This window comes from Euleptes europaea, chromosome 1 (assembly GCF_029931775.1).
Source record: "Euleptes europaea isolate rEulEur1 chromosome 1, rEulEur1.hap1, whole genome shotgun sequence".
NCBI classification, from domain to species: domain Eukaryota; kingdom Metazoa; phylum Chordata; class Lepidosauria; order Squamata; family Sphaerodactylidae; genus Euleptes; species Euleptes europaea.
The window spans coordinates 171870600-171898316 of NC_079312.1; the positions used below are offsets into that span (position 1 = coordinate 171870600).

The 27717-nt window shown below is 48.8% G+C and overlaps 1 protein-coding gene across 1 annotated transcript in view; it reads left to right on the plus strand.

The window, feature by feature from the left end:
- The first annotated feature begins 6015 nt into the window (after positions 1-6015).
- Positions 6016-27717, plus strand: part of COL5A3 (collagen type V alpha 3 chain) — a 158497-nt gene continuing 136795 nt past the window's right edge. Inside the window, exon 1 of the mRNA XM_056867384.1 lies at positions 6016-6097. Coding sequence (XP_056723362.1) covers positions 6016-6097 — 82 coding nt within the window. The remainder of the gene's footprint in view (positions 6098-27717) is intronic.

Sequence of the window (27717 nt, forward strand, 5' to 3'; positions counted from 1 at the left end):
TGCAGAGCAGCATGTCCAGATGCAGGGATTTAAATACTTCCTGCTTCTTCGGAGTTCTTTGTGAGCAGAAGGAAATCTTTTTAAAACAGAGGCTTGGAATTCTCCCCCCCCTCCTTTCAGATTGTTCTGGGGTTCTTTTTTGTTTGTTTGTTCTTAAAATGCTTTTTAATATGACGATTGAGTTGGGGGGGGGGACTTTCTCTCACTACAAGCACTGCAAAGTAAGCCAATTCCAAAGCAGCATTTAAAGGGGCGGGGACTTGATCTGGGCTTGCAGACTGCTGGTGCATAGATTCCTAACAGGAAGGTGTGGGTCCAGTGAGCAACGAACCTCAGGTAAAACTCCTATGCATAAATGTCCTATGAGTTATCAGAGTTATCTCAAGGATATCTCTGCCCCCTTTCCTCCCTCCCAGTCCAGGATATGGAGCAACATTTGTTGAGGCACAAATTTGGAGCTTTGGAATCTTTCTGGGCTTCAGGGGTGGTTGTTTCCCCCCACCTTCCTTTCTGTACCCCAAAAGTCCTTGGGGCTAGGCTGAGTCACCCTGTTGCCTCATGGCGTGAGTCACCGGCTCTGCTCCAAAATTGCTGACCCAGATTTCTCATTCCCAGGAAATATTTACAGCTGTATCTGGAGTAACATCCCTCAGCCCCCGGGCTGGAACTTGGCCCAATCTTCCTCTTGGCCTGGGCTCCGAGGCTGGCTCTCCACATGAAACCTCAGTGGGGCAGCCATCTAGGACTGAAGGCAGGAAATTGGGGCAGGGCCTCGACCTGGCTTTGGTTTGGGGGTCCAACAGGGACCAGGATGCCCCGGCAGGGCCTGGAAATCCCCTGGAATTACAGCTTGTCTCCAGACTAAGGAGATCAGTTCCCCTGAAGAAAAGGGGTGCTTTGGAGGGCGGGCTCTGTGGCATTGTACCCTACCGAGGACCCTGTCCTCCCCAGGCTCCGCCCCCAAATGAGAGCCAGCGTGGTGTAGTGGTTAGTGGACTCTGATCGGGAGAACCAGCTTTGATTCCCCACTCCTCCACATAAGCGGGGGAGGCTAATCTGGTTAACCAGGTTGGTTTCCCCACTCCTCCACATGAAGCCTGCTGGGTGACCTTGGGCTAGTCACAGTTCTCTCAGCCCCACCTACCTCATAGGGTGTCTGTTGTGGGGAGGGGAAGGGAAGGGGATTGTAAGCCAGTTCGAGTCTTCCTTAAGTGGTGGAGAAAGTCGGCATATAAAAACCAACTCTTCTTCTTCTTCCTCCTGGAGTTTCCTAACCTAGCTCTGGCAACCTTATGCCCCCATCCCCTGTTGGTGGCCAGGGGGGACCTGGCAACTTTAGTGCCCAAGATGCCATGATGTTTTGATCAGGTTAGGCATCATGAAAACAAATGAGAAGGGCCAACTGTTTACCCGGGCAGAGGGAACAACATCTTCGATGTGCCAAATCCAGCAAGAATCATCCAAGGAGATGGATCTGGATGAATCTCACTTCTGCACTGGATAGCATTCTGACATTCAGGGTTGCTGCTCGTATTTCTCCTGATAGCTAGTACAGTTAGGGTTGTCAATTCTAGATGGGGAAACCCCTGGAGATTAGGGGGGTGGAGCCTCAGGAGGGCAGGGGCACCTCAGCAGGGTACATGGTTGCCAACCTCCAAGTGGTGGCTGGAGATCGCCTGAGGTATGGATTAAGAGGAGCATTCAAATGTGTTGATTGAAGGGTGGGGTGGGGAGCGGGAGTCCAGATCCTGGGGGTCTCCTCCCCAAACTCGGCACTGAGCTTCATGAATAGCCTACTTGGGTCGGTAGGGAAACAGAGGCTGCTCTGCATAGCTTTCATTCCCTGGTTTTACCGTGTCTCAGCATGCCTGGGCTGAGAGCTAATGTCCCCCCAACCTTCCCAATCAGCAAAGTTTAAGGCCAGCAGGATTTCAGATGAGGCTCCACCCTCAGCAGCCCCTTGAATCTGCAAGACAAGGAGAAGAAGAAAAAGAGCAGAAAAGAGCAACCAAAATGATCAGGGGGCTAGGGCGACTGCCCTAAGAGGAGCATTTAAAACACTTAGGGCTGTTCAGCTTGGACAGCAGGCAGTTAAGGGGAGGCATGATAGAGGTCTATAAAATTATGCATGGTTTGGAAAGAGAGGACAGGGAGAAGCTTTTCTCCATCTTTCATAATACCAGAAGGGCCAAATTTTTACCTGGGCAGAAGGAACAATATCTTTTGATGCAGCAAATCCAGCAAATATCATTGTGAGTACATAGCCAAAGTAGTAATGACTGTTATTCAGATCAGCGGATCCATGTGACTAGCAAGACTTGGAGACTTTGGGGCTGTCACACTCTCTTAGCCTATCCTACCTCATAGGGTTGTAGTGAGGATAAAATGGAGGAGAATTGTTGTAAGCCACATTGGGTCCCCATTTATGGAGAAGAGCGGGGTATCAATGACATAAAGAAATAAGAAAGGGCCTTTGAGCATGCACAGAGAACTTGTCTCAGAAAAGACACTCCAGCCCCCACTTATGCATAACTAGGCAATTGACTCGCCACATTTATGGGCCACACACGTGATGAAGCTGCCTTATGCTGAATCAGACCCTTGGTCCATCAAAGTCAGTATTGTCTACTCAGACCGGCGGCAGCTCTCCAGGGTCTCAGGCAGGGGTCTTTCACATCACCTACTCGCCTAGTCCCTTTAATTGGAGATGCCGGGGACTGAACCTGGGACCTTCTGCATGCCAAGCAGATTCTCTACCACCGAGCCGCGGCCCTTCCCTGAGCCACCTCTCTTGCTTGGCCCTTGCCTAGGATTCCCACAGGATCTCCCATCCAGGCATAGTCCAGGCCAAGACAGCTGACTTTATCCGAATGTTCATGCCAATTTGATGTATCACAGGTTGATGTACACATATCTAGAAGCATTGTTAATTCTGTACCAGATTGTGTGAACAACTGTCCAAGTGGCAAGACGCATGCTTTGGGTTAAGAGTTTATACTAAGCAACACAAGATATTAGATTTTTTTTTTTAAAAAAAAACCCTCATAAGGTGCATTTCCAGATAGTTTTTAAATTAGTTTCTGTGTTGAGGACCACTGAAGAAGGTCTATTGAGGCCGAAATGCTTATGGTCCAGTACTGGTCATTTATATTGAATGTATGTCAACTGTGTATAAAAATTCTGTAACAGATAATTTTATATGTAGCCTGTAAAACAGGCCCTGCGTTTTTAACAAGTTCATAGTGTACACCTTGTCATAAATACAATTATTTTGTTATCGTTTCTAGTTTCTAGATCAGACTTTGAAGCTCCCTCCTCATAGTTAAATTGTGAAACTCCCTGCCCCAGGATGTGGTGATGGCTGTCAGCTTGGAAGACTTTAAGAGGGGAGTAGACATATTCATGAAGGACAGGGTTATCCATGGTTACTAGTCAAAATGAATACTAGTCATGATGCATACTTATTATCTCCAGGATCAGAGGAGCATAACTGTTCTATTAGGTGCTGTGGAACACAGGCAGGATAATGTTGCTGCAGTTGTCTTGTTTGTGGGCTTCCTAGAGGAGAAGACTGAGAGGCGATATGATAACCATTGTCAAGTACTTGAAGGGCTGTCATATAGAGGATGGTGTCGAGTTGTTTTCTGTCACCTCAGAAGGTTGGACCAGAACCAATGGGTTGAAATTAAACCAAAAGAGTTTCCGTCTAGAGACATTAAGAAGAACTTTCTTACAGTTAGAGCGGTTCCTCAGTGGAACAGGCGTCCTCGAGAGGTGGTGAGCTCTCTTTCCCTGGAGGTTTTTAAGCAGAGGCTAGATGGCCATCTGTCAGCACTGCTTATTCTATATCCTTAGGCAGATCATGAGGGGGAGGGCATCTTGGCCATCTTCTGGGCATGGAGTAGGGGTGACTGCGGGGGTGGGGAGGTAGTTTTGAATTTCCTGCATTGTTCAGGGGGTTGGACTGGATGGCCCTGGTGGTTCCTTCCAACTCTATGATTCTAGAGAGGCACCTGGTTGGCCATTGTGTGAAGAGACTGCTAAACTAGATGGGCCTTGGTCTGATTCAGCAGGGCTTTTCTTAGGTTCTTATGATATCCATGGATACTAGTCAAAATGATGCATACCTATTCTTTCCAGGATCAGAGGAGCATGCCTATTATCTTGGGTGCTGTAGAACACAGGCAGGACAATGCTGCTGCAGTCTTGTTTGTGGGCTTCCCAGAGGCACCAGGTTGGCCACTGTGTGAACAGACTGCTGGACTGGATGGACCTTGGTCTGATCCAGCAGGGCTTTTCTTATGTTCTTATGTTCTCATAGTCCAGACCAAGACCTGCTTAGCTTTGACAGGTGGGCTGCCTTCCAAGGAAACCTTGGCTAGGGGCTTCTAGGGTTGCGGCTTCCAGACATTCTTGAGTCCTGGCGCTGGTTAGTTCAGAAATTAAGTTCAGGGTGTGCACATCTGGAGAGAAAATCCAGGGAAGTGTGCAGCAGCTCTATCTGTGTGCGTGTTGGATGGAGTCACTTTGTATATATGAATGAGGGGAGAGGCTGGGGTAACAGGAGATTATATTTAGGTACCGAGAATGTGCTGAGCACCTGGTCTCCAGACCATGCCCATTCCTTTGAAAGCAATTCCCACCCAGATCAATAGGGTCTCCTCGCTAGGAACCCGTCCCAAAGGGATAGCTGACCTGGATGGCCCAGGCTAGCCTGATCTCATCAGATCCCAAAAGCTAAGCAGGGTCGACCCTGGTAAGTATTTGGAAGGGAGACTTCCAAGGAAGGGGAGGGGCCGTGGCTCAGTGGTAGAGCATCTCAGATGGTCTCAGGTTCAATCCCCGGCATCTCCTGTTAAAGGGACCAGGCAAGTAGGTGATGGGAAAGACCTCTGCCTGAGACCCTGGAGAGCCACAGCGGGTCTGAGTAGACAAGACTGACTTTGATGGACCAAGGGTCTGATTCAGTAGAAGGCAGCTTCATGTGTGTAGTGTGTTCATGGGAATGCCAGGGGCCTGAAGCCCAGGCAGGCAATGGCAAACCACCTCTGAACATCTCTTGCCTAGAATACCCCTTGCTGGGGTCGCCATAAGTCAGCTGTGACTTGAGGACACTTCACACACACACACACACACACACACACCTGTCAATCTGACAATAAATCAGCTGTGACTTGAGGACACTTCACACACACACACACACACACACCTGTCAATCTGACAATAAGTCAGCTGTGACTTGAGAACACTTCACACACACACACGCACACACACACACACCTGTCAATCTGACAATAAGTCAGCTGTGACTTGAGAACACTTCACACACACACACACACACACCTGTCAATCTGACAATACGTCAGCTGTGACTTGAGGACACTTCACACACACACACACACACACACACACACACACACACACACACACACACACACACACACACACACACACACACACACACACACACCCCTGTCAATCTGACAATCTGCCCAAGCCAGACACGAAAAGAGAGCTCCGTGTCAGTTTCAAAAGACACGAAGAAGCTTCGTGTCAATTTCCAAAGCCCATGCAATACAGCTCCGTGGCGCGTCGTTGCGCTCTCCCTTGGGAGCCATCCCCGCTGACTTCCGAGGAAGCGGGCCGAGGATCGGGCCGCAGCAGGGCGACGAGCCCACGCGCGTTTGCAGAGGTCGATCCGCGCGTCAACTCGGGTGTGTGTGTGTGTGTGTCGTCCGAACCGGCGCGGGGGCGCGCTTGCATGCCGGGGGGGGGCGTGGTGGGAAAGGCCCGGCCCCGATCCTCGAAGGGGGCCGTCCGGAGCGAGGGAAGCCCCCTCCGGCGTCCTTCTCTCCACCACCCCCCGGACCCCCTGCTCTGGGGCGGGGGGAGGGAGCGGGGCGGGGCGGCTCTCTGGGCCGGGCGCTTGGCAGGCGGCCGCCCCGAGGAGTCTGCGAGCGAGCGGCGGCCGGAGGTTCCCCCTCCCAGTGCGCGGCGCGGAGCCCGGCGCCGAGGATGGCCAAGCCCCGGGGACTCCGCGGCCACCTGCTGGGCTTCCTGGCCCTCCTGCTGGGCGGGCTTCCCCGGGCGAGGGCAGGTAAGGCCGGCCGGCCGGGCGGAGGAGCGCCCATCCCGGGGGGCGCGGGGAGGGAGGGGAGGGGTCGCTTGGCACGGTTTCACTGGACGCTTGGTACAGTTGCACCCCCTTTTCAGTCGTCTTAGCAATATATTGGTTTTGGCAGCTCGCGTTTGGCCCGCTGCAGCTTTCAGTCCGGAGACAAAAATGTTATAAAAAAAATACTGTTGGCCCTTTGTATTCCCACCGATGGATTAACAGTTTGAAAACTTGCTGAAATGGCAAAACTTGTGTGTGTGTGTGTGTGTGTGTTAAGTGCCGTCAAGTCGCTTCCGACTCATGGCGACCCTATGGATGAAAGTCCTCCAAAATGTCCTATCTTTGACAGCCTTGCTCAAATCTTGCAAACTGAAGGCTGTGGCTTCCTTTATTGAGTCAACCCATCTCTTGTTGGGTCTTCCTCTTTTCCTGCTGCCCTCAACTTTTCCTAGCATGATTGTCTTTTCCAGTGACTTTTGTCGTCCCATGTGGTGACCAAAATACGATAGCCTCACTTTAGTCATTTTAGCTTCCAGGGTCAGTTCAGGCTTGATTTGATCTATAACCCACTGATTTGGTTTTTTGGCAGTCCACGGAATCCGTAACACTCTCCTCCAACAACCCATTTCAAAGGAATCAATTTTCTTCCTATCAGCTTTCTTCACTGTCCAGCTTTCACACCCATACATAGTAATAGGGAATACGATGGCATGAATTAATCTAGTCTTGGTGGCCAGTGACACATCCTTACACTTCAAAATCTTTTCTAGCTCCTTCATGGCTGCCCTTCCCAGTCTCAATCTCCTTCTGGTTTCTTGGCTACAGTCTCCCTTTTGATTGATGGTGGAGCCAAGGAATAGAAAGTCTTGAACAATTTCAATTTCCTCATTGTCAACCTTAAAGTTGTGTAATTCTCCTGTAGTCATTACACAATGACTACAAAACTTACCGCATTAATAAATCAAAAAGAAAATGCTGAATTTGCGGAAGAATGGGAGGCATGGACAACATACTGTGTAAATGAACTTAATTTGAGAAACATTAAGGGATATGTTTTGAACTAATTCAAATTTTTTGAAGTAATTAAGATACTAACGTTAAAAAGCAGAGTTTAAGATAACGATAAAGGTGGTTTATTATAATGAATTAGATACTAAATACAAAGAGAGAAACAAGAATATCAAATGGACAGAGGGGGGAGAGGGGAAGTCAACTATATATATTTGTTTAAAGATAAGATAGAAATTGTTTATAGTATATACTATATGAATGGAAGGTACAAATAGAATGTGAACTAGTTTAAAAAATTTTTTTTTAAAAAAGAGTTTGAAAATGTTAAAAAAAAATACTGTTCGCACTTTCTTTGACCCCTTTAACTGTGAAGACGTCTTCCAACCATTTATAAGCCGTGGTATCCAAAAACCCTTTTAAAGCGATGTTTTTTACAACATTTTCAAACTCTTAATACATCGCTGGGAATACAAAGTGCAGTAACCCCTCAAACCTTGGGAAGCGACTTCCTTCGCCTCCCCCCTCTCCCCACCCCACCCTCAATTTCAGAGGCAGAGCATCGGCTTGGCATGCGAAAGGTCCCAGGTTCGAATCCCGGCGTCTCCAGTTAAAGGGACTAGGCAAGGAGGTGACATGAAAGACCTCTGCCTGAGTCCCTGGAGACCAGTCCGTACCCTAGGTGTAGATCAACTGGGAAGGGCCTGGGGCTCAGCGGTAGAGCATCTGCTTGGCATGCCGAAGGTCCCAGGTTCGACCCCCAGCATCGCCAGTTAAAGGGACTAGGCATGTAGGGAATGTGAAAGACCTTTTCCTGAGAGCCTGGAGAGGATGGACCGAGGGTCTAGTTCAGTATAAGGCAGCTTCTTTTTGGGGGACGGGCTGTGGCTCAGTGGCAGAGCCTCTGCTTGGCATGCAGAAGGTCCCAGGTTCAATCCCCAGCATCACCAGTTAAAGGGACTAGGCAAGGAAGTGATGTGAAAGACCTCAGCCTGGGACCCTGGAGAGCCGCTGCCAGTCTGAGTAGGGTCTGATTCAGTAGAAGGCAGCTTCATATGTTCATGTGTTTCCTTTGGGGAGGGGCTGTGGCTCAGTGGTAGAGCCTCTGCTTGGCATGCAGAAGGTCCCAAATTCAATCCCCAGCATCTCCAGTTAAAGGGACTAGGCAAGTAGGTGATTTGAAAGACCCCTGCCTGAGACCCGGGAAAGCTGCTGCTGGTCTGAATTGACAGTACTGACTCTGATGGACACAGGGTATGATTCAGTCTAACGTCTTTCATGTACGGGCCGTTTCCCTCGCTGTCACCCCTCTGATGACTTTGGGTCTTTGTGTTGGTTATGCATGCCGTTTCCGACCGTCAGAGGTCGCCTCACTCTCCCCCTGCATTTCCCCATGTTTTCAGAGACCTGTTTTATCTTGAATTTGAAAACGAGGGGAAACGCAGGGGGAGAGTGAGGCGACCTCTGATGGTCAGAAACGGCATGCATAACCAACAAAAAAGACCCAAGGTTGTCGGAGGGGTGATGGCGAGGGAAACAGACATGTATAAAAGACCTAAGGCGACTTCATGCGTCTAGCCAAGTTTTCTGCAGATGAGCATACGGAAAGATCCTGCCAAGCATTTGGGTTCCCATGACCCACCACAGAGAATCTGGGGAAGGGGGCATGAATCCCAACCGACGTTTGCCCAGAAGAGAGCATCCCTGACCACCTTCTAAAAGGTTTCAGGGGGGGACAGATCATTACAAGGAAGCGCACGAGTCAAATAGGGCAGAAACGATGGTGCGGAGGAGGAACGTTGATTCCCTCCGTCCAATATCGTTTAGGTAGGCTTGGCTTTCAGAGGACCTGAGACCCATTCTATTTTGGTTTAAGCAGGAGGCTTCCACCTGCCCCCGGATTCAACCCCTCTTAAGGGTTCTCCACCCTTCCCAAGGAGACCTACGGCACACTTGGGGAACCACTGCAATAAATAACCAAAGAATGAGCATTTCTACAGAACCTGCTAATCTCTGAATGTTTCACATGCATTATCACTGTGGACTGTCACCTCCTGAGAGCCAGCATTGTGTAGGGGTTAAGAGCGGTGGACTCTAATCTAGAGAACCGGGTCCGATTTCCCACTCCTCCGCATGAGCAGCGGACTCTAATCTGGAGCACCGGGTCCGATTCCCCCCTTCTCCACAGGAAGCCAGCCAGGGGGCCTTGGGCCAGTCACAGTTCTCTCCGAACTCTTTCAGCCCCACCTACCTCACAAGGAGTCTGTTGAGGGGAGAGGAAGGGAAGGCGATTGTAGGGTTTCAAGGCAAGAGAAATTTGGAGGCTCACCATTGCCTGCCTCTGCGTCATGCCCCTGGTATTCCTTCGCAGTTTCCCATCGAAATACTTGCCAGAGCTGACCCTGCTTAGCTTCTGAGATCTGATGAAATCAGGCCAGCCTGGGCTATTCAGGCCAGGGCTATAATCTCTGAATGGCCCCTAAATATGTCTCTTCTCTGACCTTCCAGTCTCCAGCAATGGTGGCAATCTGGGTGAATCCCAAGGATGCGATGCAGTCCGTGCGTGCGTTCCTGTGCACACAAAGGACAGAGACAAAGACCGCTTGCTGGCAGACATGGATGCACTGGTCTTTTTAAAGCAGCCTTTGCCCCAACCCTTTGCAAAAACGAACGAACAAACAAAAAAAACCTTGGTTTCGTTTACGCAAGAAAAAGAGGCAGTGCCATTTTGAATCTGAACTCTTTCGCAAAAGAGGTGGATTCAGGACAGAGCAATATCCCCCTGCCTTAGAGACCCCCAATTCAGGATGAGTTTGGAGATTGTAGAGGGTGGATCATGTTTTCATGGGGGGGGGGCATAATTTATGTTTTATGGATGGGATATTAAAGTCACATGGCCCATCTGTTACTTTCCCTTAAGTTAAGGGCCAGAGGGCTTCTTCATACAATGTGTTAAGTGCCATCAAATCGTTTCCAACTCATGGCGATCCTACGAATCAAAGTCCTCCAAAATGTCCAATCTTTAACAGCCTTGCTCTGGTCTTGTAAATTGAGGGCTGTGGCTTCCTTTATTGAGTCAATCCATCTCTTGTTGGGTTTTCCTCTTTTCCTGCTGCCCTCAGCTTTTCCTAGCATGACTGTCTTTTCCAGTGATTCTTGTCTTCTCGTAATGTGACCAAAATACGATAGCCTCAGTTTAGTCATTTTAGCTTCTAGAGTCAGTTCAGGCTTGATCTGATCTAGAACCCACTGATCTGTTTTTTTGGCAGTCCATGGTATCCGTAACACTCTCTCCCAACACCACATTTCAAAGGAACTTCATACAATACATGGTACTATTAATTTGAGAGAGAGAGAGAGATGCTTCTTGTACTGGTTTGCATTGTGCTGTTCATGCTTTAAAATGTAATTTGCAATGTTTACCATGTGAATTTTGTAATACAGAGTTAGTACAAGCCACAGAGATTTCATGTAGGCATTACTGGCACCCATGGGATTCAGAATGAGGTGCCCAGGGCCAAATTGTTAACTGGGGTTTGCCATACTGAATGTATCCTTTTGGGGCATAAAGATCTGAGCTGATTTCCAGCATACGTGCAGGCCCAACCCAAAATTGATCCTTCTAAGCCCTAAAATGACTTGTGTATGTGTGTAAAGTGCCGTCAAGTAGTAGCCAACTTATGGCAACCCAGTGGGGTTTTCAAGGGAAGAGACTAACAGAGGTGTTCGCCATTGCCTTCCTCTGCATAGCGACCCTGGTATTCCTTGGTGGTCTCCCATCCAAATACTTGCCAGGCTCAATCCTACTTAGCTTCTGAGACCAGGCTAGTCTGGGCCATCCAGGTCAGGGGCTAGTCTGGGTGACCTTGGGCTAGTCGCAGCTCTCTCAGCCTACCTCACAGGGTGTCTCTTTTGGGGAGAGGAAGGGAAGGTGATTGTAACCCGGTTTGATTCTTCCTTAAGTGGTAGAGAAAAATCAGCATATAAAAACCAACTCTTCTTCTTCATCATCATCATCAGCAGCAGCAGTTCTACTGCCGTATCATCTGCTCATTTGCTTCTGCATCCATTTGCTTTTAATTTCAGCAGTATTTTTATATTCTTAGGCTAGTGGTCTTGAAGTTAGCATCCACGTCTTAACTATAGTACAAAAATAAATATAATGGGCATAGCTAGACTAAGTCTTCCTTGCTCACAGATGGTCTGACGAGAGACCTGGCAAAGAAGTGTGTTTGTGTGTGACGCGAGAACAGTTTGCCTTTCTCACAGCCGCACATGAGGGTTGTGCTGAATAACAGAGATCAGCACAGAGATTAAATTAGGTGAACATGCAGCAAAGAACAGATGCTCAGAGAGCTTCCGTATGTAGAAGTAGCCCCACATCAGAGAAAACACAGGCAGTCATTCAAATATGTGATTACTAATATTCTCTTAAACCGCAATATAGACTTTTTGATTTACTTCTATTACAGCATTTATTGGTACGGTTGCCAGCTCCGGGTTGGGAAATACCTGGAGATTTTAGGAGGTGGAGCCTGAGGAGGGCGGGGTTTGTGGAGGGGAGGGACTTCAACAGAGTATAATGCCATAGAGTCCACCTTCCAAAGCAGCCATTTTCTTCAGGTGAACTGATCTCTTTCACCTGGAGATCCGTTGTAATAGTGGGAGATCTCCAGCCACCACCTGGAGGCTGGCAACCCTATTTTTGAATATTTTTCCACTTAGAAGAAGATGAGGAAGAGTTAGTTTTTATATGCCAACTTTCTCAACCACTTAAGGGAGACTCAAACTGGCTTGCAATCATCTTCCCTTCCCCTCCCCACAACAGACCCCCTGTGAGGTAGGTGGGGATGAGAGAGCTGTGACTAGCCCAAGGTCACCCAGCTGGCTTTGTGCATAGGAGTGGAGAAACAAATCCAGTTCACCAGATTAGCCTCCACCGCTCATGTGGAGGAGTGAGGAATCAAACCCAGTTCTCCAGATCAGAGTCCACCGCTCCAAACCACCACTCTTAACCACTACACCACGCTGGCTTAGAAAATTGGCCAAGCAGAATGTGATATGAGGATCACGTTGAGGTTTTTTTTGCATAGACTTCTGAGAAGAGAAGCACATCTAGGAGGCTGAAGTTGGTTCCTTATTCCCAGTTCGTTCCCTATTCTCAGTTCCTTATTCACATTTCCTAGTTCCTGAATGATTTTGAGGATATTTCAAAAGCGAGCATGCCTATTATTTTGGGTGTGGTGGAACATGGGCAGGATGGTGCTGCTGCAGTCGTCTTGTTTGTGGCTTCCTGGAGGCACCTGGTTGGCCACTGGGTGAGCAGACTGCTGGACTTGATGGGCCTTGGTCTGATCCAGCAGGATGTTCTTATGAGAGAATACGTATGTATTTTGACAAAGCCATGGATAGTCCTATCCTCCATGAGCATTTCCACTTTCTTCTTAAAGCCTTCCAAGTTGGCAGCCATCACCACATCCTGGGGCAGGGAGTCCCACAATTTAACTATTCGCTGTGTGAAGAAATTCTTCTTTTTATCTGTTTTGAATCTCTCACCCTTCTGGTTCAGCAGATGACCCAATGTCCTAGTATTATGAGAGAGGGGGAAAGCTTCTCCCTGTCCACTCTCTCCATACCATGCATAATTGTATAGACCTCTATCATGCCTCCCCTTAACCGCCTTCTTTTTAAGCTAAACAGCCCTAAGCATTTTAACCGCTCCTCAAAGGGCAGTTGCTCTAGCCCCCTGATCGTTTTGGTTGCTCTTTTCAGCACCTTCTCAAGCTCTGCAATACCCTTTTTGAGGTGTGGTGACCAGAACTGCACACAGTTATCATGTCAGATTATTCTCCAGAGTAGGGTTGCCAACCTCCAGGTACCAGCTGGAAATCTCCCACTATTACAACTGATCTCCAGCCGATACAGATCTGTTCACCTGGAGAGAATGGCCCCTCTGGCCATTGGACTCTATGGCACTGAAGTCCCCCCCTCCCCAAACCCCGCCCTCCTCAGGCTCTGCCCCCAAAACCTCCTGCTGGTGGAGAAGAAGGACCTGGCAACCCTACTCCAGCATTGTGCAAGGTGGTGGAAAATCAATTCGGACCGACAGCAGGCTCCATTTTTCAGACACTTGCACTTTTCCGATCCAGAATCCTAAGTGCAGAATCCAGTGGTTGTTTTTTTTTTGGGGGGGGGGATTTTTGGCTCTCTGACTTCCATGCACATCCGCACACTTCCCTCCCCCGTGGCCCTTAGAAAGCTCCAGCCTCCCTTTCCCCCTCCCCGCCCCTTCTGCACACACACCCAGCCACTATGGGATCCTCCGGGCCAAAGCTCTTTGCCAGGGGAAACCGGCAAAAAATGTGCTTGATTAAAAACAACTGGAAGGAGCAGCCTGTACACAGTTCTCCTGTAGCCGACCCCTTTGAAGCCCCTGCTCCACCTTCCTTTGCTTTTCCAGTGAATGTATCGCAGAGAGGTGGGCCTTCAAAATGTCCGTTCTGGAGGGCAGCCACAATCCAGGTTATCCCGCTTCTCTAATCATAGAATCATAGAGTTGGAAGGGATCACCAGGGTCATCTAGTCCAACCCCCTGCACAATGCAGGAAATTCACAACTATCCCCAACACCCCCAGTGACCCCCTACTCTATGCCCAGAAGATGGCCAAGATGCCCTCCTCACTCTCATGATCTATCTAAGGTCACAGAATCAGCATTGCTGACAGATGGCCATCTAGCCTCTGCTTAAAAACCTCCAGGGAGGAGCGCTCACCACCTCCCGAGGAAGCCTGTTCCACTGAGGAACCGCTCTAACTGTTAAAAAATTCTTCCTAATGTCTAGACGGAAACTCTTTTGATTTAATTTCAACAATTCGGCACCCTCCTCTATATGACAGCCCTTACAGTACTTGAAGATGGTTATCATAATGTATGGCTTCCGTTCCCTCCTGCACTGAACCCAAGAGTATTGCTTAATCCACTCAATGGTCCAGGCTAACCCGATCTCGTCAGATCTCGGAAGCTAAGCAGGGTCGGCCTTGGTAAGTATTTGGATGGGCAACCGCCAAGGAATTCCAGGGCCTCTATGCAGTGGCAGGCAACGGCAAACCACCTCTGAATGTCTCTTGCCTTGAAAACCCTATGGAGGTCACCAGAAGAAGAGGAAGAGTTGGTTTTTACATGCCGGCTTTCTCTACCGCTTAAGGAAGAATCAGAGCGCCTTACAATCGCCTTCCCTTCCCCACAACAGACACCCTGTGAGGTAGGTGAGGCTGAGAGAGTGTGACTAGCCCAAGGTCACCCAGCTGGCTTCATGTGTAGGAGTGGGGAAACAAATCCAGTTCACCAGATTAGCCTCCACCACTCATGTGGAGGAGTGGGGAATCAAGCCTGGTTCTCTAGATCAGAGTCCACTGCTCCAAACCACCACTCTTAACCACTACACTACACTGGTCAGCCATGACTTGACAGCATATTACACTCATTCCCAATCCCTTCTGTGTCTCAAATTTTGGAATCTCTGGGGTTGCCAGATCCAGGTTGGGATATTCCTGGAGATGTGGGGGTGAAGTTTGGCAAGGGCAGAGTATGGTGACGGGAGAGAAGAAGAAGGAGAGTTGGTTTTTATACCCCACTTCTCTCTACCTTTAAGGAGTCTCAAAGCGGCTTACAATCACCTTCCCTTCCTCTCCGCACAACACAACAGGCACCTTGTGGGGTAGGTGGGGTTGATAGGGTTCGGAGAGAACGGTGACTAGCCCAGGGTCACCCATCAGGCTTCATGTGGAGGTGTGGGTTCCCCACAGGAAATGATCTCTATCGACTGGAGATCAGTTAAAATTCCGGGAGATCTCCAGGTCCCACCTGGAGGTCGACAACCCTAGGATTAATACCCTGGTCTTTTTGTAGCAGCCTGCTCGATGTCGCATTCCCGCGCGGAGGGCATCCAGACCCCTGAGAGGCCCCAGACTCTGAGCTTGAGAGATACCTTCCATCTCATTCCAAGACTTGTCGCGACACGATGGGGGTGAGGGGAGAGACGGGAATGAGGGGCCTTATGGGCAGGTGAACTCAGCATCTGCAGCTGAAACGCCACAGGGACGTCTCTGTCGGAAGGGAGTTGGGGGGGGGATGTTCTTTGTGCACGCATGCCTGTGCTGACACGCTAACGGGTATCAAGTCATGGTCACGAGCCGAGAGCTGTCATGTGCCGCCACGCTTCTGAGCACGCACCCTTTCTCTGTCTTTTTGTCCCCGTTAATCTCTGTTTGATTTGGGGGTCTGCCAAAGTGCCTTTCACCTGCCTCCCCACTGTTGCCGGAAGGGAAATAGTTTCACCGATTCCTAAGAGAGCTGCCTGAACGTCTCAGGAGGGGGGAATGTAGGGTTGCCAACCCCCAGGCGCTAGCTGGAGATCTCCTGCTATTACAACTGATCTCAGGCCGATAGAGATCAGTTGCCCTGGAGAAAACGGCCGCTTTGGCAATTGGACTCTATGGCATTGAACCACAGGAGGCACTCATGTGGGTCTTAGGAGCCATATTGATGGGTTCAAGACAACGTATCACCGTCAGAAGAATGTACTGAAATGAACTGTATGGACTTTGCATAAGGATTTGATGTTGTAACGTGTATTGTTATTTGTAATAAGTATCTGGGTGTTATTTCTGCACTGGCGTTTATATACTTTTTGTGGAAAATATAACTGAATTTAGCTGCCACATAGTGCACTTTTTGGGTGAGCCACATACTGCTGTTATTTGGGTTTAACCTCCAGGTACTAGCTGGAGATCTCCTGCTATTACCACTGATCCCCAGCCAATAGAGATCAGTTCTCCTGGGGGAAATGGCCGCTTTGGCAATTGGACTCTATGGCATTGAAGTCCCTCCCTTCCCCAAACCTCACCCTCCTCAGGCTCTGCCCCCAAAACCTCCTGCTGGTGGCAAAGAGGGACCTGGCAACCCTAGGGGAATCTCCCGCATGGCACACTTTCGGGAAGGCGAATGAGAACAAGCCCTATTCTTTGGTTCTTGTAGGTTATCCGGGCTGTGTAACCGAAACGTCAGGAAAGAAAATACCAAGACCACGGTTACACAGCCTGGATAACCTACAAGAACCAAAGAACTGTGACCGTGAAAGCCTTCAACAATATTTTGAAAGCCCTATTCTGTTTGCCAGTAGTCTTCATGTGAAGGGTTCCTGACCCTCAGGTGGTGTCTGGAGATCACCTGGGATTACAACTGATCTCCAGGTGACAGAGATCAGTTCCCCTGGAGAAAATGGCTACTTTGGAAGGTGGACTCTACGGCATTACACCCCACTGAAGTCACTCCCCTCCTCAAACCCTGCCCTCTTCTGGCTCCAGCTCCCAAATCTCCAGGTATTTCCCAACCCAGAGCCGGCAACCCTACTCATGAACCGGTAGGATAGGAATGGGAACAGGAACTTACGGGCATGGTCAAAGTGCAGAGGGAGGTACAGTTAGGGTTGCCAACCTCCAGGTACCAGCTGGAGATCTCCTGCTATTACAGCTGATCTCCAGCCGACAGAGATCAGTTCACCTGGAGAAAATGGCTGCGTTGGCCATTGAACTCTGTGGCATTGAAGTCCCTCCCCTCTTCAAACCCCTCCCTCTTCAGGCTCCGCCCCCAAAACCTCCCAGTGGTGGCAAGGAGGGACTTGGAAATCCTAGGTACAACTACTGCAGTTGATGCTCAGGCCCCATGTACAAGGAAGCAACTTAGATTGGGGTGTCACACTCAATTGTTACAAGGGCCGGATTTGGCATAAATGTCACGTCGTCAGGCCATACCATACCTTGACAGCCCAGGTCGAGAGTGGGAGGGGGCGGGTGCCTCGGCTGGCTCGCGGGCCAGATAAGAGCTCTCAAGGGGCCGGATCTGTCCTGCGAGTCTTACATTTGACACCCCTGACCTAGATAGTTGGGATGTGTGTGTATCTGTTGCAGTTCCATTTGTTCTTGCCCCATTATTGCAGCAAATCTTGACTGCGGTCTTTTATGCATGGCTGTTTCCCTCACCTTCACCTCTCCAGCGACTTCCGGTCTTTGTTTGGATTATGCATGCCGTTTCTGACTATCAGAGGTCGCCTCACTCTCCCCCTGCATTTGCCCGCATTTTGCCTGTGTTTTCAGAGACCTGTTTTATCTCAGATTTACTACTGTTTATGGTATGTGTTATGTGTTGCTGTGTGCCTTGCTTGTTTTCAGTCCATTGTATTTCTACTTGTATCATGCAATCTGTTGCTTGTTTAACATGTCAAACCCATGAAGCTGCCGTATATTGAATCAGACCTTTGGTCCATCAAAATCAGTATTGTCTACTCAGACCGGCAGCGGCTCTCCAGGGTTTCAGGCAGAGGTCTTTCCCATCACCTACTTGCCTGGTCCCTTTAACTGGAGATGCTGGGGATTGAACCTGGGACCTTCTGCATGCCAAGCAGATGCTCTACCACTGAGCCACAGCCCCTCCCCTTGTGTATACATCATGTTTCATCCTTCAGATTTCTGAAACCCCAGTCTTAGTGAAGTGCTTAGTAGACATAAGATGCAGTCAATTCCATGGATTGCATTGGTTTATACTGTGTAACCTGCCTCAAGTTTCAATGAGAAAGGCAGGCCTATCAATAACATAAAACATGAAAAATAAAAAATAATGACTTGTGGGGTTCGAAAGTCCCTGAAGCTCTGCAAATCTGAATTGTTCAGCGGTGCTTTTAGCAGTCTTTGTCTAAGGGCTTAGCGGGTAATCAGTCAGGCTGCTTTTTGTTATCTGTTGTTTGAACCGCAGTGTTTTCAATTATGTTAGGCCCTTTGCGTCCTGCAGTGTGAGAGAAAAGCAAGGTATAAATATTTTAAATAATTTACTGGATTGTGTGTATGTGCATCTCCTGGAAATAAGAAACTTGGAGGTCTCCTTGTGAGTACAGACTGAATTTGGTGCTGGGTTTAGCATCAGGAGACCACAAATAAAAGCAAGGTTTGGGCCTTTTGGGGATACTGGAGCAAGTATAGGTAGTTGCTTAAAATTTTGGAAGCCAGTGCGACATCTGGGGAGGACTCTGGTGATAACAGCTGCAGTAAATTGGCTTTAAAAACCCTGAGCTGATAATTAGAAAGTCCCCATTTCAAATTTTGCCTTTGCTGTGAACTCACTTAAGTGTTGTAGCAGTAGAGAAGAGCCAGAGTCCAGCAGTGCTTTAAAGACTAACAACATTCTGGTAGGGTATGAGCTTCCACAAGTCACAGCTCACCTCTTCATCTGAAGAAGCGAGCTGTGACTCATGAAAGCTCATACCCTGCCAGAAATTTTATTAGTCTTTAAGGCGCTACTGGACTCCGGCTCTCAAGTGTCTTTAGACAAGCTGTGCTCTCTCTTGCCCTTAGCCCCCATCTGTAGTATGGAGGAGAGTAATTGCTGATCCTACATGTCAGGGTCGTCATGAAAATTACAGTGAAAATGGGGGCGAGAAGAGTTCTAGTAAGCGGCTTTCGGTCCCCAATGGGGAGAAAGACAGAGAGCCAGTGTGGTGTAGTGGTTAAGGCCAGAGGTTTGGAGCGGTGGGCTCTAATCTGAAGAACCGGGATTGATGAAGTGGCGGAGGCTAATCTGGTGAACCGGGTTGGTTATCCCACTCCTCCACATGAAGCCAGCTGGGTGACCTTGGGCTAGTCTCAGCTCTCTTAGAGCTCTCTTAGCCTCACCTACCTCAAAAGGTGCCTGTTGGCATATAAAACCAACCTCCAGGTGGCAGCTGGAGATCTCCTGCTGTTACAACTGATCTCCAGGCAGCAGAGATCAGTTCCCCTTGAGGAAACTGCTGCTTTGGAAGGTGGAATCTATGGCATTATACCCCATTGAAGAAGAAGAAGAAGAGTTGGTGTTCATATGCCGACTTTCTCCACCACTTAAGGAAAAATAAAACCGGCTGTCAGGCTCAGAAGTCCATCCCCATAAGCAAACACGCTCAGGCAGGCATCCTAAGCAATGCTACTTTATTTAGAGCACAAGACAGTTCACAGAAGCTGACTGCATTTCATGCAGGAAAAGTTGCTAGTGATTTCAAGTTTGCTAGCGATAGCAAGTTTACAGCTACATAGCTCACTAGGTAGAAAAGGCTAAACAGTGAAGTCATCTCTAGAAAGAGGTTCTCAAGGAAGGGAGGGAAAGGAGTCATAACTACCGATAAAAGTGAAGCTGTACACAGGAGGGAAAGCATGAGAGCCAAGGCTTACAATGCTCTCAGTGATAGAGCTTCTGCTTGACATGCAGAAAGTCCCAGGTTCAATCCCCGGCATCTCCAGTTAAAGGGACTAGGCAAGTTAAAAGGACATGATGTGAAAGACCTCTACCTGAGACCCTGGAGAGCCGCTGCCAGTCTGAGTAGATAATGCTGACTTTGATGGACCAATGACCAAGGATATGATTCAGTATAAGGCAGCTTCATGTGTTCACCTTTCCTTCCCCACAACAAACACCTTGGGAGGTAGGTGGGGCTGAGAGAGTTCTAAGAGAGCTGTGAATAGCCCAAGGTCACCCAGCTGGCTTCATGTGTAGGAGTGGGGAAACCAACCCAGTTCACCCGATTAGCGTCTGCCGCTCATGTGGAAAGTAGGGAATCAAACCCGGTTCTCCAGATTAGAGTCCACTGCTCCTAACCACCACACCACACTGGCTCCTTGAAGAACCTGATCCAAACCACTGCTCTTAGCCACTACACCATGCTGGCTCATTGAAGTCCCTCCCCTCCCCGAACCCTGCCCTCCTCACGCTCCACCTGCGAAGTCTTCAGGTATTTACCAACCTGGAGCTGGCAACCCTAATCGGAAGCCAGGCTCAAGCAGTTTCTGGAGGTCCGGGAAGAGGACTTCCAACCCCCTTCTTTATTTATTAAGAACCTTTTTACAGCCCGCTTTCCCATATTACAAGATCCCCCAAAACAGTATAAGCTGTATAACCCACCCACCCCCCAGTAAAATCCACAATACATTACAGAGCTTTTCTTCAAAATAGCATCATTATCCTCCATCTAGAAATCCTTTAAAGTCTGAAAACTTTTAAGAGTTCAAAAGCTAACAAACTCCATCCCCCAAATGCAATAAAATGCATTACAAGCAGCTATTGGCAATGAAGCAGTAACCAAGGCCAGTGTTTTCTTGATTCTGCAGAGAAAGATCTTAAATGCTTGCACATTGACGCCGCTTTGAGCGAGGGAAGAAAAAAGGGCCATCTTCAACATCCAGCAAAAAGCAAACAGGCACGAGAATGCGCAAAGTTCCCTCTTTCCTTCCAGATGGCTACTGTTTTCCTGCCCCCTCTGCCCCTTCGGCCCACCTGTCCACATTCTTCCTACCGTCCCCTCCTACATTTCCCCAGACCTTGCCAACATTTTTACGAGCCTTTGGAAGAAAACAACAACTGAAACTCGGCAGCCAGCGCATCGCTTATAGACAATGAGGCTGTACAGGAAATTGCATAATTTGCTCTAAATCAACAGATCTGGGATTTCCTCGATGCAGAATTGGGTGATTGGGTCCCCTCCCCTCCTCTAAGTGTGTTTGTTTTGGTACAATGTATACAAAGCCATGTTCGAGAACAAGGGGTTGAGGCGAGGAGCTCAGAGCCAAGCATCTGCACAGCTGTTTGCCTTCTGTGCTTCGGCCTCCTTCTGGGACAGCTCGATCTCACAAAAAGGCCCTTTTCAGCTACGGCTTTCCCTGGTTTTGGGGTCGGCAGGATGGCAGGTTCCATACTGCAGCTCACTTTTCTGTGCTGTGCACCATTGCCGGTGCTGGCCTTGCATGCCAGATGCCTCCAGCATGGCATAGTGGTTAAGAGCGGCGGAATCTAATCTGGAGAACAGGGTTCGATTCCCCACTCCTACACATGAAGCCTGCTTGGGCTAGTCACACTACGCTGAACTCTGAGAGAATAGATATGCATCATGACTAGTATCCATTTTTGCTGGTAGCCATGAATACCTCTCTCCTCCATGAACATGTCAACTGTCCTCTCGAAGCCTTCCAAGTTGGCAGCCATCATCACATCCTGGGGCAGGGAGTTCCACAATTTAACTATGCAGGGTCAGAAAGAGATCATTGATTGGTGAAAGGGCAAGGAAGGCTATCTAGGAACCTATTGGCTAGTTTGCTTCAGGGGGACCTTCTCTGCCAACCTGTTCTCTCTCTCTCTCTCTCTCTCTCTCTCTCTGTGTGTGTGTGTGTGTGTGTGTGTGTGTGAGAGAGAGAGAGAGAGAGAGAGAGAGTAGGGAGGAAGAAGAGAACAATGGGGGGCGTATTGTTGCACTGAAGGCCACTATCCTGTTTTCGTTGTTCTGGGCCTATCACCACATCTGCTGACTTGCTGGCCACCACATGGGAGAGCATTTGAGTGGCTTCCAAACTCAAGCCCAGCTGCGGCATTTATCTTCCATGGCTGTCATTCAATGCATCTCCATGTCCACATGGCTGGGATGAATCATGCAGGCAGCTGGGGAAGCTTCTTCGAAGTTTCTGCTGTAGCTGCTAGCATGACAGAAGAGGCAAGTCTCAGATTTTTTTTTATGTCAATAGAAAAGCAGCTTGCCTCTTCGGCCTGTGGCTCCTTACACCACTTGCCTCTTCTTCCTCTACTACCCCTTCTTTGTTTTCAGACCTCTGTCAACCATTATGTGCTTTGACAGCATTGATATATCTATAGCTACTTGTGTGTGTGATTTTGCCGTCACATGAACACATGAAGCTGCCTTATACTGAATCAGACCCTCGGTCCATCATTAGAGTCAGTATTGTCTACTCAGACCGGCAGCAGCTCTCCAGGGTCTCAGACAGGGGTCTTTCACATCACCTACTTGCCCAGTCCCTTTAATTAGAGATGCCGGGGATTGAACTTGGGACCTTCTACATGCAAAGCAGATGCTCTACCACTGAGCCACAGCCCCTCCCCTGCTGTCAAGTCACAGCTGACTTATGACGACCCCATAGGGCTTTCAAGACAAGAGACATGTTCACAGAGGGTTTGCCAATGCCTGCCTCTACGTGGACTGACGGAGTTCTGAAAGAATTGTGACTGGCCCAAGGTCACCCAGCAGGCTTCATGTGGAGGAGCAGGGAATCGAACCCTGTTCTCCAGATTAGAGTCTGCTGTTCTTGCCCGCTATAGCATGCTGGCTGTCCATCTATTTATGTATAGATATATCTATATCTGTGCAGGCATGTATATATTATAGTTATTAATGTAGTGGAGACTTCCATGAAACTGCCACCGCTTCATCATTTTCTCAGGTTACTGTCATTGTGTTCTGAAAGTCTACAAGTGGCTACCAAAGAAGAACTATAGTTTGTTTGTTCATTTATTCGTTTGTTCATTCGTTCATTCTTTCATTAATTAATTCATTCATTATTCGTTCGTTCATTTGTTCATTCATTAATTCATTCATTTACATATTTATTTACTTATACGTGGAGTTCATTTATTCCCCGCCTTTCTCCCCAATGGGAACCCAAGCTGCCTTGCATAATTCTTCTCTTCTAAGTTTGATCCTCACAACAACAACCCTCTGAGGTAGGTTAGGCTGAGAGAGAGCGACTGGGCCAAGGCCACCCAGCAAGCTTCCATGGCAGAGCGGGGATTCGAACCTGGTTTTACCAGATCCTAGTCCTACACTAGGACTAGATAGTGATGGCTGCCCTCTTGGAAGATTTTAAGAGGGGAATGGACACGTTCATGGAGGAGAGGGCTATTCATGGCTACTAGTAAAACTGGATACTAGTCATGATGCATACCTATTCTCTCCAGGATCAGAGGAACACACCTATTATATTAGGTGCTGTGGAACACAGGCAAATGCTGCTACAGTCGTCTTGTTTGTGGACTTCCTAGAGGCACCTGGTGGCCACTGTGTGAACAGACTGCTGGACTTGATGGATCTTGGTCTGATCCAGCATGGCCTCTCTTATGTTCTTATGTACACTCTAACTTCTACACCACACTGGCTTGAACCATAGGTCTGGACAGCCATTGGGGGTCCATTTTCCTAGGTGTGAGTTGTATGGGGGCTACTTTCTCCATCCCATAGTAATAAATCTCACAGCAGCGAGGCTGGTAAGGAGCCATAGCTCAGATTGAGTTCTAGACACGGATGAGGCTGCGTGTCAGATCTTGTTTTCACACGCATTAATCTTTTTGCAGAATTTGTTTCTTTCCCTTCCCCCTCTTCACCAGGACTGGAATAATGACAGGAAAGGAAACAGGTGATATGATACAAGGAGTGATGTGTCAGTAAGGGAGCATAACTCCAGGCTAAAAGGGAAGGCAGGTAGTTAGATCTGGATTCTTTCTATCCTTCCTGTCCTGAATGCAAGGTGGTTGGGCAGATGCTACACATGATGACTATTAAAAAAATGGGAATCTAGGGATTCCCCCCCTCCCCAAATATCTGGTCTGGTCTGGGCCACTGGTTTCATAGCTCCAAGGTGATTCTCTACTGCAGGGGTGGGGAACGTCAGGCCCGGGGGCCGCTTAAGGCCCGCAAAATCAATTGGTCTGGCCCTTCGTGGGTCCTGGCAGATCTCTAGCTCAGAAGGATCTAAGACTGGTGATCCACCCCCTCCTGCGGACAGGAATAGCCACTGTTCAAGGCAGATGTGAGTTTGTTTTGCCCCCCTTGCAGAAGAGTCGCTAGCTATGAAGCAGCTAGGACCGCCCAAGAAACTAATTTTTAAGTTGATAATTTTGTATGGCCCACAAATGATGTTATAAATGTCCAAATGGCCCTTGGCGGAAAAAAGGTTCCCCACCCCTGCTCTACTGGGTGAGACTGAGAAGCGTTATTTATCTCCCTGTTCTCTGTTATTGTTGCCCCGGCATTCACTGAGGAGAAACCGGCATCACGTGGGATTTCAGCCGGTATTCCTCCTGGTTCCGATAATAATGGCTCCCCTGGGCTGTTATGTGTGTGTTTTCAGCACCATGGACAGGTCATCAGGAAGGTCACCTGAGCTCTGCCATGTGCTCTAGGTGGTGCTTCTTGGCATGAGGTCAGTGGCTCGGGGTTTACCCCAGCATTTCCCTCTCTGCCGCTGGGAATGGAAAAGCCTGCCTTTTGCCAGGTGGTATAAATGAGCCAAGGGTGACACATACCCAGCTGTGGACATCTGGCAGGCAAGAGGCCTAGTTGGAGCCACATGCTCCATGTATACAGTGGAGGCAGACCTGGATGGCTGATCTCCCTCCACCCTTTTTTTTTATTGCTGACGTTTCAGTAGAGAATTGTGTCCTGGGCTGAAAATAAGTCTAGCATCTGCTGAAGCTAGGCTAATTGGGTATTTTTTTTTAACATGGGGGGAATGGTCTCCATCATTGTTGAACATCTGTATGCAGAAAAAATTTAATACTTTCTCCCTCTGGCTAGGTTGTCTTTCTTTCTTTCTTTCTTTCTTTCTTTCTTTCTTTCTTTCTTTCTTTCTTTCTTTCTTTCTTTCTTTCTTCCTTCCTTCCTTCCTTCCTTCCTCCTTCCCTCCCTCCCTCCCTCCCTCCCCTTCCTCCCTCCCTCCCTCTCCTTCCTTCCTTCCTTCCTTCCTTCCTTCCTTCCTTCCTTCCTTCCTTCCTTCCTTCCTTTCTTTCTTTCTTTCTTTCTTTCTTTCTTTCTTTCTTTCTTTCTTCCTTCCTTCCTTCCTTCCTTCCTTCCTTCCTTCCTTCCTTCCTTCCTTTCTTTCTTTCTTCCTTTCTTCCTTTCTTCCTTCCTTCCTTCCTTCCTTCCTTCCTTCCTTCCTTCCTTCCTTCCTTCCTTCCCTGGTTTGATTGTGCCTTGTTTTGATTCGAAGCCTGATTAGTGTGGTCGGATCCCTCGCGCCACAATGTTTGGATGAGGAAATCACAAGTCATGTGGGAACTGGCTGAATCAACACCGCTTCTCTGTGAGTGGGGGTGGGGGTGTCAGTATTAACTTGACCTTGCATACAAAGTGATTCTGTTATACACATTTTACTGCTGGGATCTGGCAGCAGAAAGGGCCATCAAGTCACAACAGATTTATGGCAACCCCATAGGGTTTTCGAAGCAAGAGACATTCAGAGGTGGTTTGCCATTGCCTGGACTTCCTTGGTGGTCTCCTAGCCAAGTATTAACCAGGGCTGACCCTGCTTAGCTTCTGAGATTGGGCTAGGCTGAGCTATCCTGGTCATGAATTTTAAAAAGGTAAAGGTAAAGGTCCCCTGTGCAAGCACTGGGTCATTCCTGACCCATGGAGTGAGATCACATCCCGACGTTTACTAGGCAGACTTTGTTTACAGGGTGGTTTGCCAGTGCCTTCCCCAGTCATTTTCCCTTTACCCCCAGCAAGCTGGGTACTCATTTTACCACCCTCAGAAGGATGGAAGGCTGAGTCAATCCAACTTCCATTGGGATCGAACTCAGGTCGTGAGCAGAGCTTGGACTGCAGTACTGCAGAGCTTGGACTGCAGTACTGCAGCTTACCACTCTGTGCCACGGGGTCATAACCATAGAAAATCAATAACTGCCCAGCAATGGCATTACGTGAATTGGAATCAAGTCTTTGCATCCTCCAGTCTGTGGCGGCACTCACATCTGAGTCCCAGTGTTGAAGGGTGGCAATGATGGGAGTGAAATTTCTGGATAAGACCAGGATGGGAGAGAAAGAGGCAGTGTGAGCACAGGCAGTGTGGTGTAGTGGCTAGTGTGTCCAACTAGGCATGAGGAGACCTGGATTCAGATCCCCTCTCATCCATGAATCTCACAGGGTAACCTTGGGCCAGTTACCTCAAAGAAACTCAGGCGGTATTATTGCCTCTTCTTGTTAGTGCTGTCATCTTCATGTGCTTGATACTTACTCCACCTAAGCTCCACCTCCTTCACTTTCATTCAACCCTCGTTGCCTCTGGGCTCTTGTACTTCAGACTAGGTGGGGGAATATGCACTGGGGAGAACCAAAAGAGATTGCCATTCCTGGAAAGCCGGGATATCCAGGAGGAGGCTAGCCTAGAATCCTCTCCCTTGACATCTAGGTGTTTCATGTGTAAATATGAAGGGCTAGGTGAGCTCCCACCTGCGGTCTGAAGTGGTAGACTCCAGAACCAGGTGAACCATCTCAGTGAGAAGTATAGTTGCCAGCTCCAGGTTGGGAAATACCTGGAGACTTGGGGGTGGAGCCTGAGGAGGGCGGCTGGTGGGGAGGGGAGGGACTTCATGACCCTGGTGGTCCCTTTCAACTCTATGATTCTATGATTCAATGCCATAGAGTCCAATTGCCAAAGCGGCCATTTTCTCCAGGTGAACTGACCTCTGTCACCTGGAAATCAGTTGTAATAGTGGGAGATTTCCAGCCACCACCTGGAGGCTGGCAACCCTAGTGAGAAGAAGAGTTGGTTTTTATATGCTGACTTTCTCTACCACTTAAGGAAGAATCAAACCAGCTTACAATTACCTTCCCCTCCGCTCTTAACCACAACACACACCCAGTGAGGCAGGTGGGGCTGAGAGAGCTCTAAGAGAGCTGTGACTAGCCTAAGGTCACCCAGCAGGCTTCATGTGGAGGAGTGGGGAAACCAGCCCAGTTCACCAGATTAGAGTCTGCAGCTCATGTGGAGGAGAGGGGAATCAAACCCCATTCTCCAGATTACAGTCCACCCTTCCAAACCACATCTCTTAACCACTACACCACGCTGGCCCTCCAGGACACTGTCTTGAAGCCTGGTGTACCCTCCCTCTTCCCATTTTCTTTGGTTCCAGCACAGTCTGTTCGCAAAGTTTAGATCCTGAATATGTGGGGCCAGGGCCTGGGATCAGATTCACTTGGGGCAGTGAAGGTCAAGGCTGGAACGGACACACTGCCAGAGACCACCCACGGTGCATTTTTTCCAAGCTGCTTGTGGTTCCTGGAGTCCGCCTCCATTCCCAGGCCACAGCTCTGTGAATCAGCCTCCTCCTCCTCCTTCCTGCTAAGCAAGCGTCCTTCAATCCTGACCCACTGTTTTCTTTTTCCCTATTCCTGCTCCGCTCTTTAGTGGCACATCTGAAAGCCGACCCAGATCTCTTCTGCATCTTCTGCCTAAAGGAACAGTGAGGGAAAGAATAAAGGAATATACAAAATGGCCTTTTATGCAGGGTCGTTTCCCCGCGGTCACCCCCACCGACTGCTTTGGGTTTGATTCCCCACTCCTCCACACGAGCGGCAGAGGCTATATCTGGTGAACTGAATTGGTTTCCCCACTCCTACACACGAAGCCGGCTGGGTGACCTTGGGCTAGTCACAGCTCTCATGGAGCTCTCTCAGCCCCACCTACCTCACATGGTGTCTGTTGTCAGGAGAGGAGAGAAGATGATTGTAAGCCGGTTTGATTCTCCTTAAGAGAAAGTCGGCATATAAAAACCAGCTCTTCTTCTTCTTCTTCCTGTTCCTGTTCCTGTTGGGAGAGGAGGATAGGACTCGCAATAATGGGTTTAAATTGCAGGAGGAAAGGTACCGGCTGGATATTAGGAAACTTTTTTTTTTTTAGCACAAGAGTTGTCCGACAGCGGAATGAGCTACCGAGTGAGGTGGTGAGCTCCCCCTCACT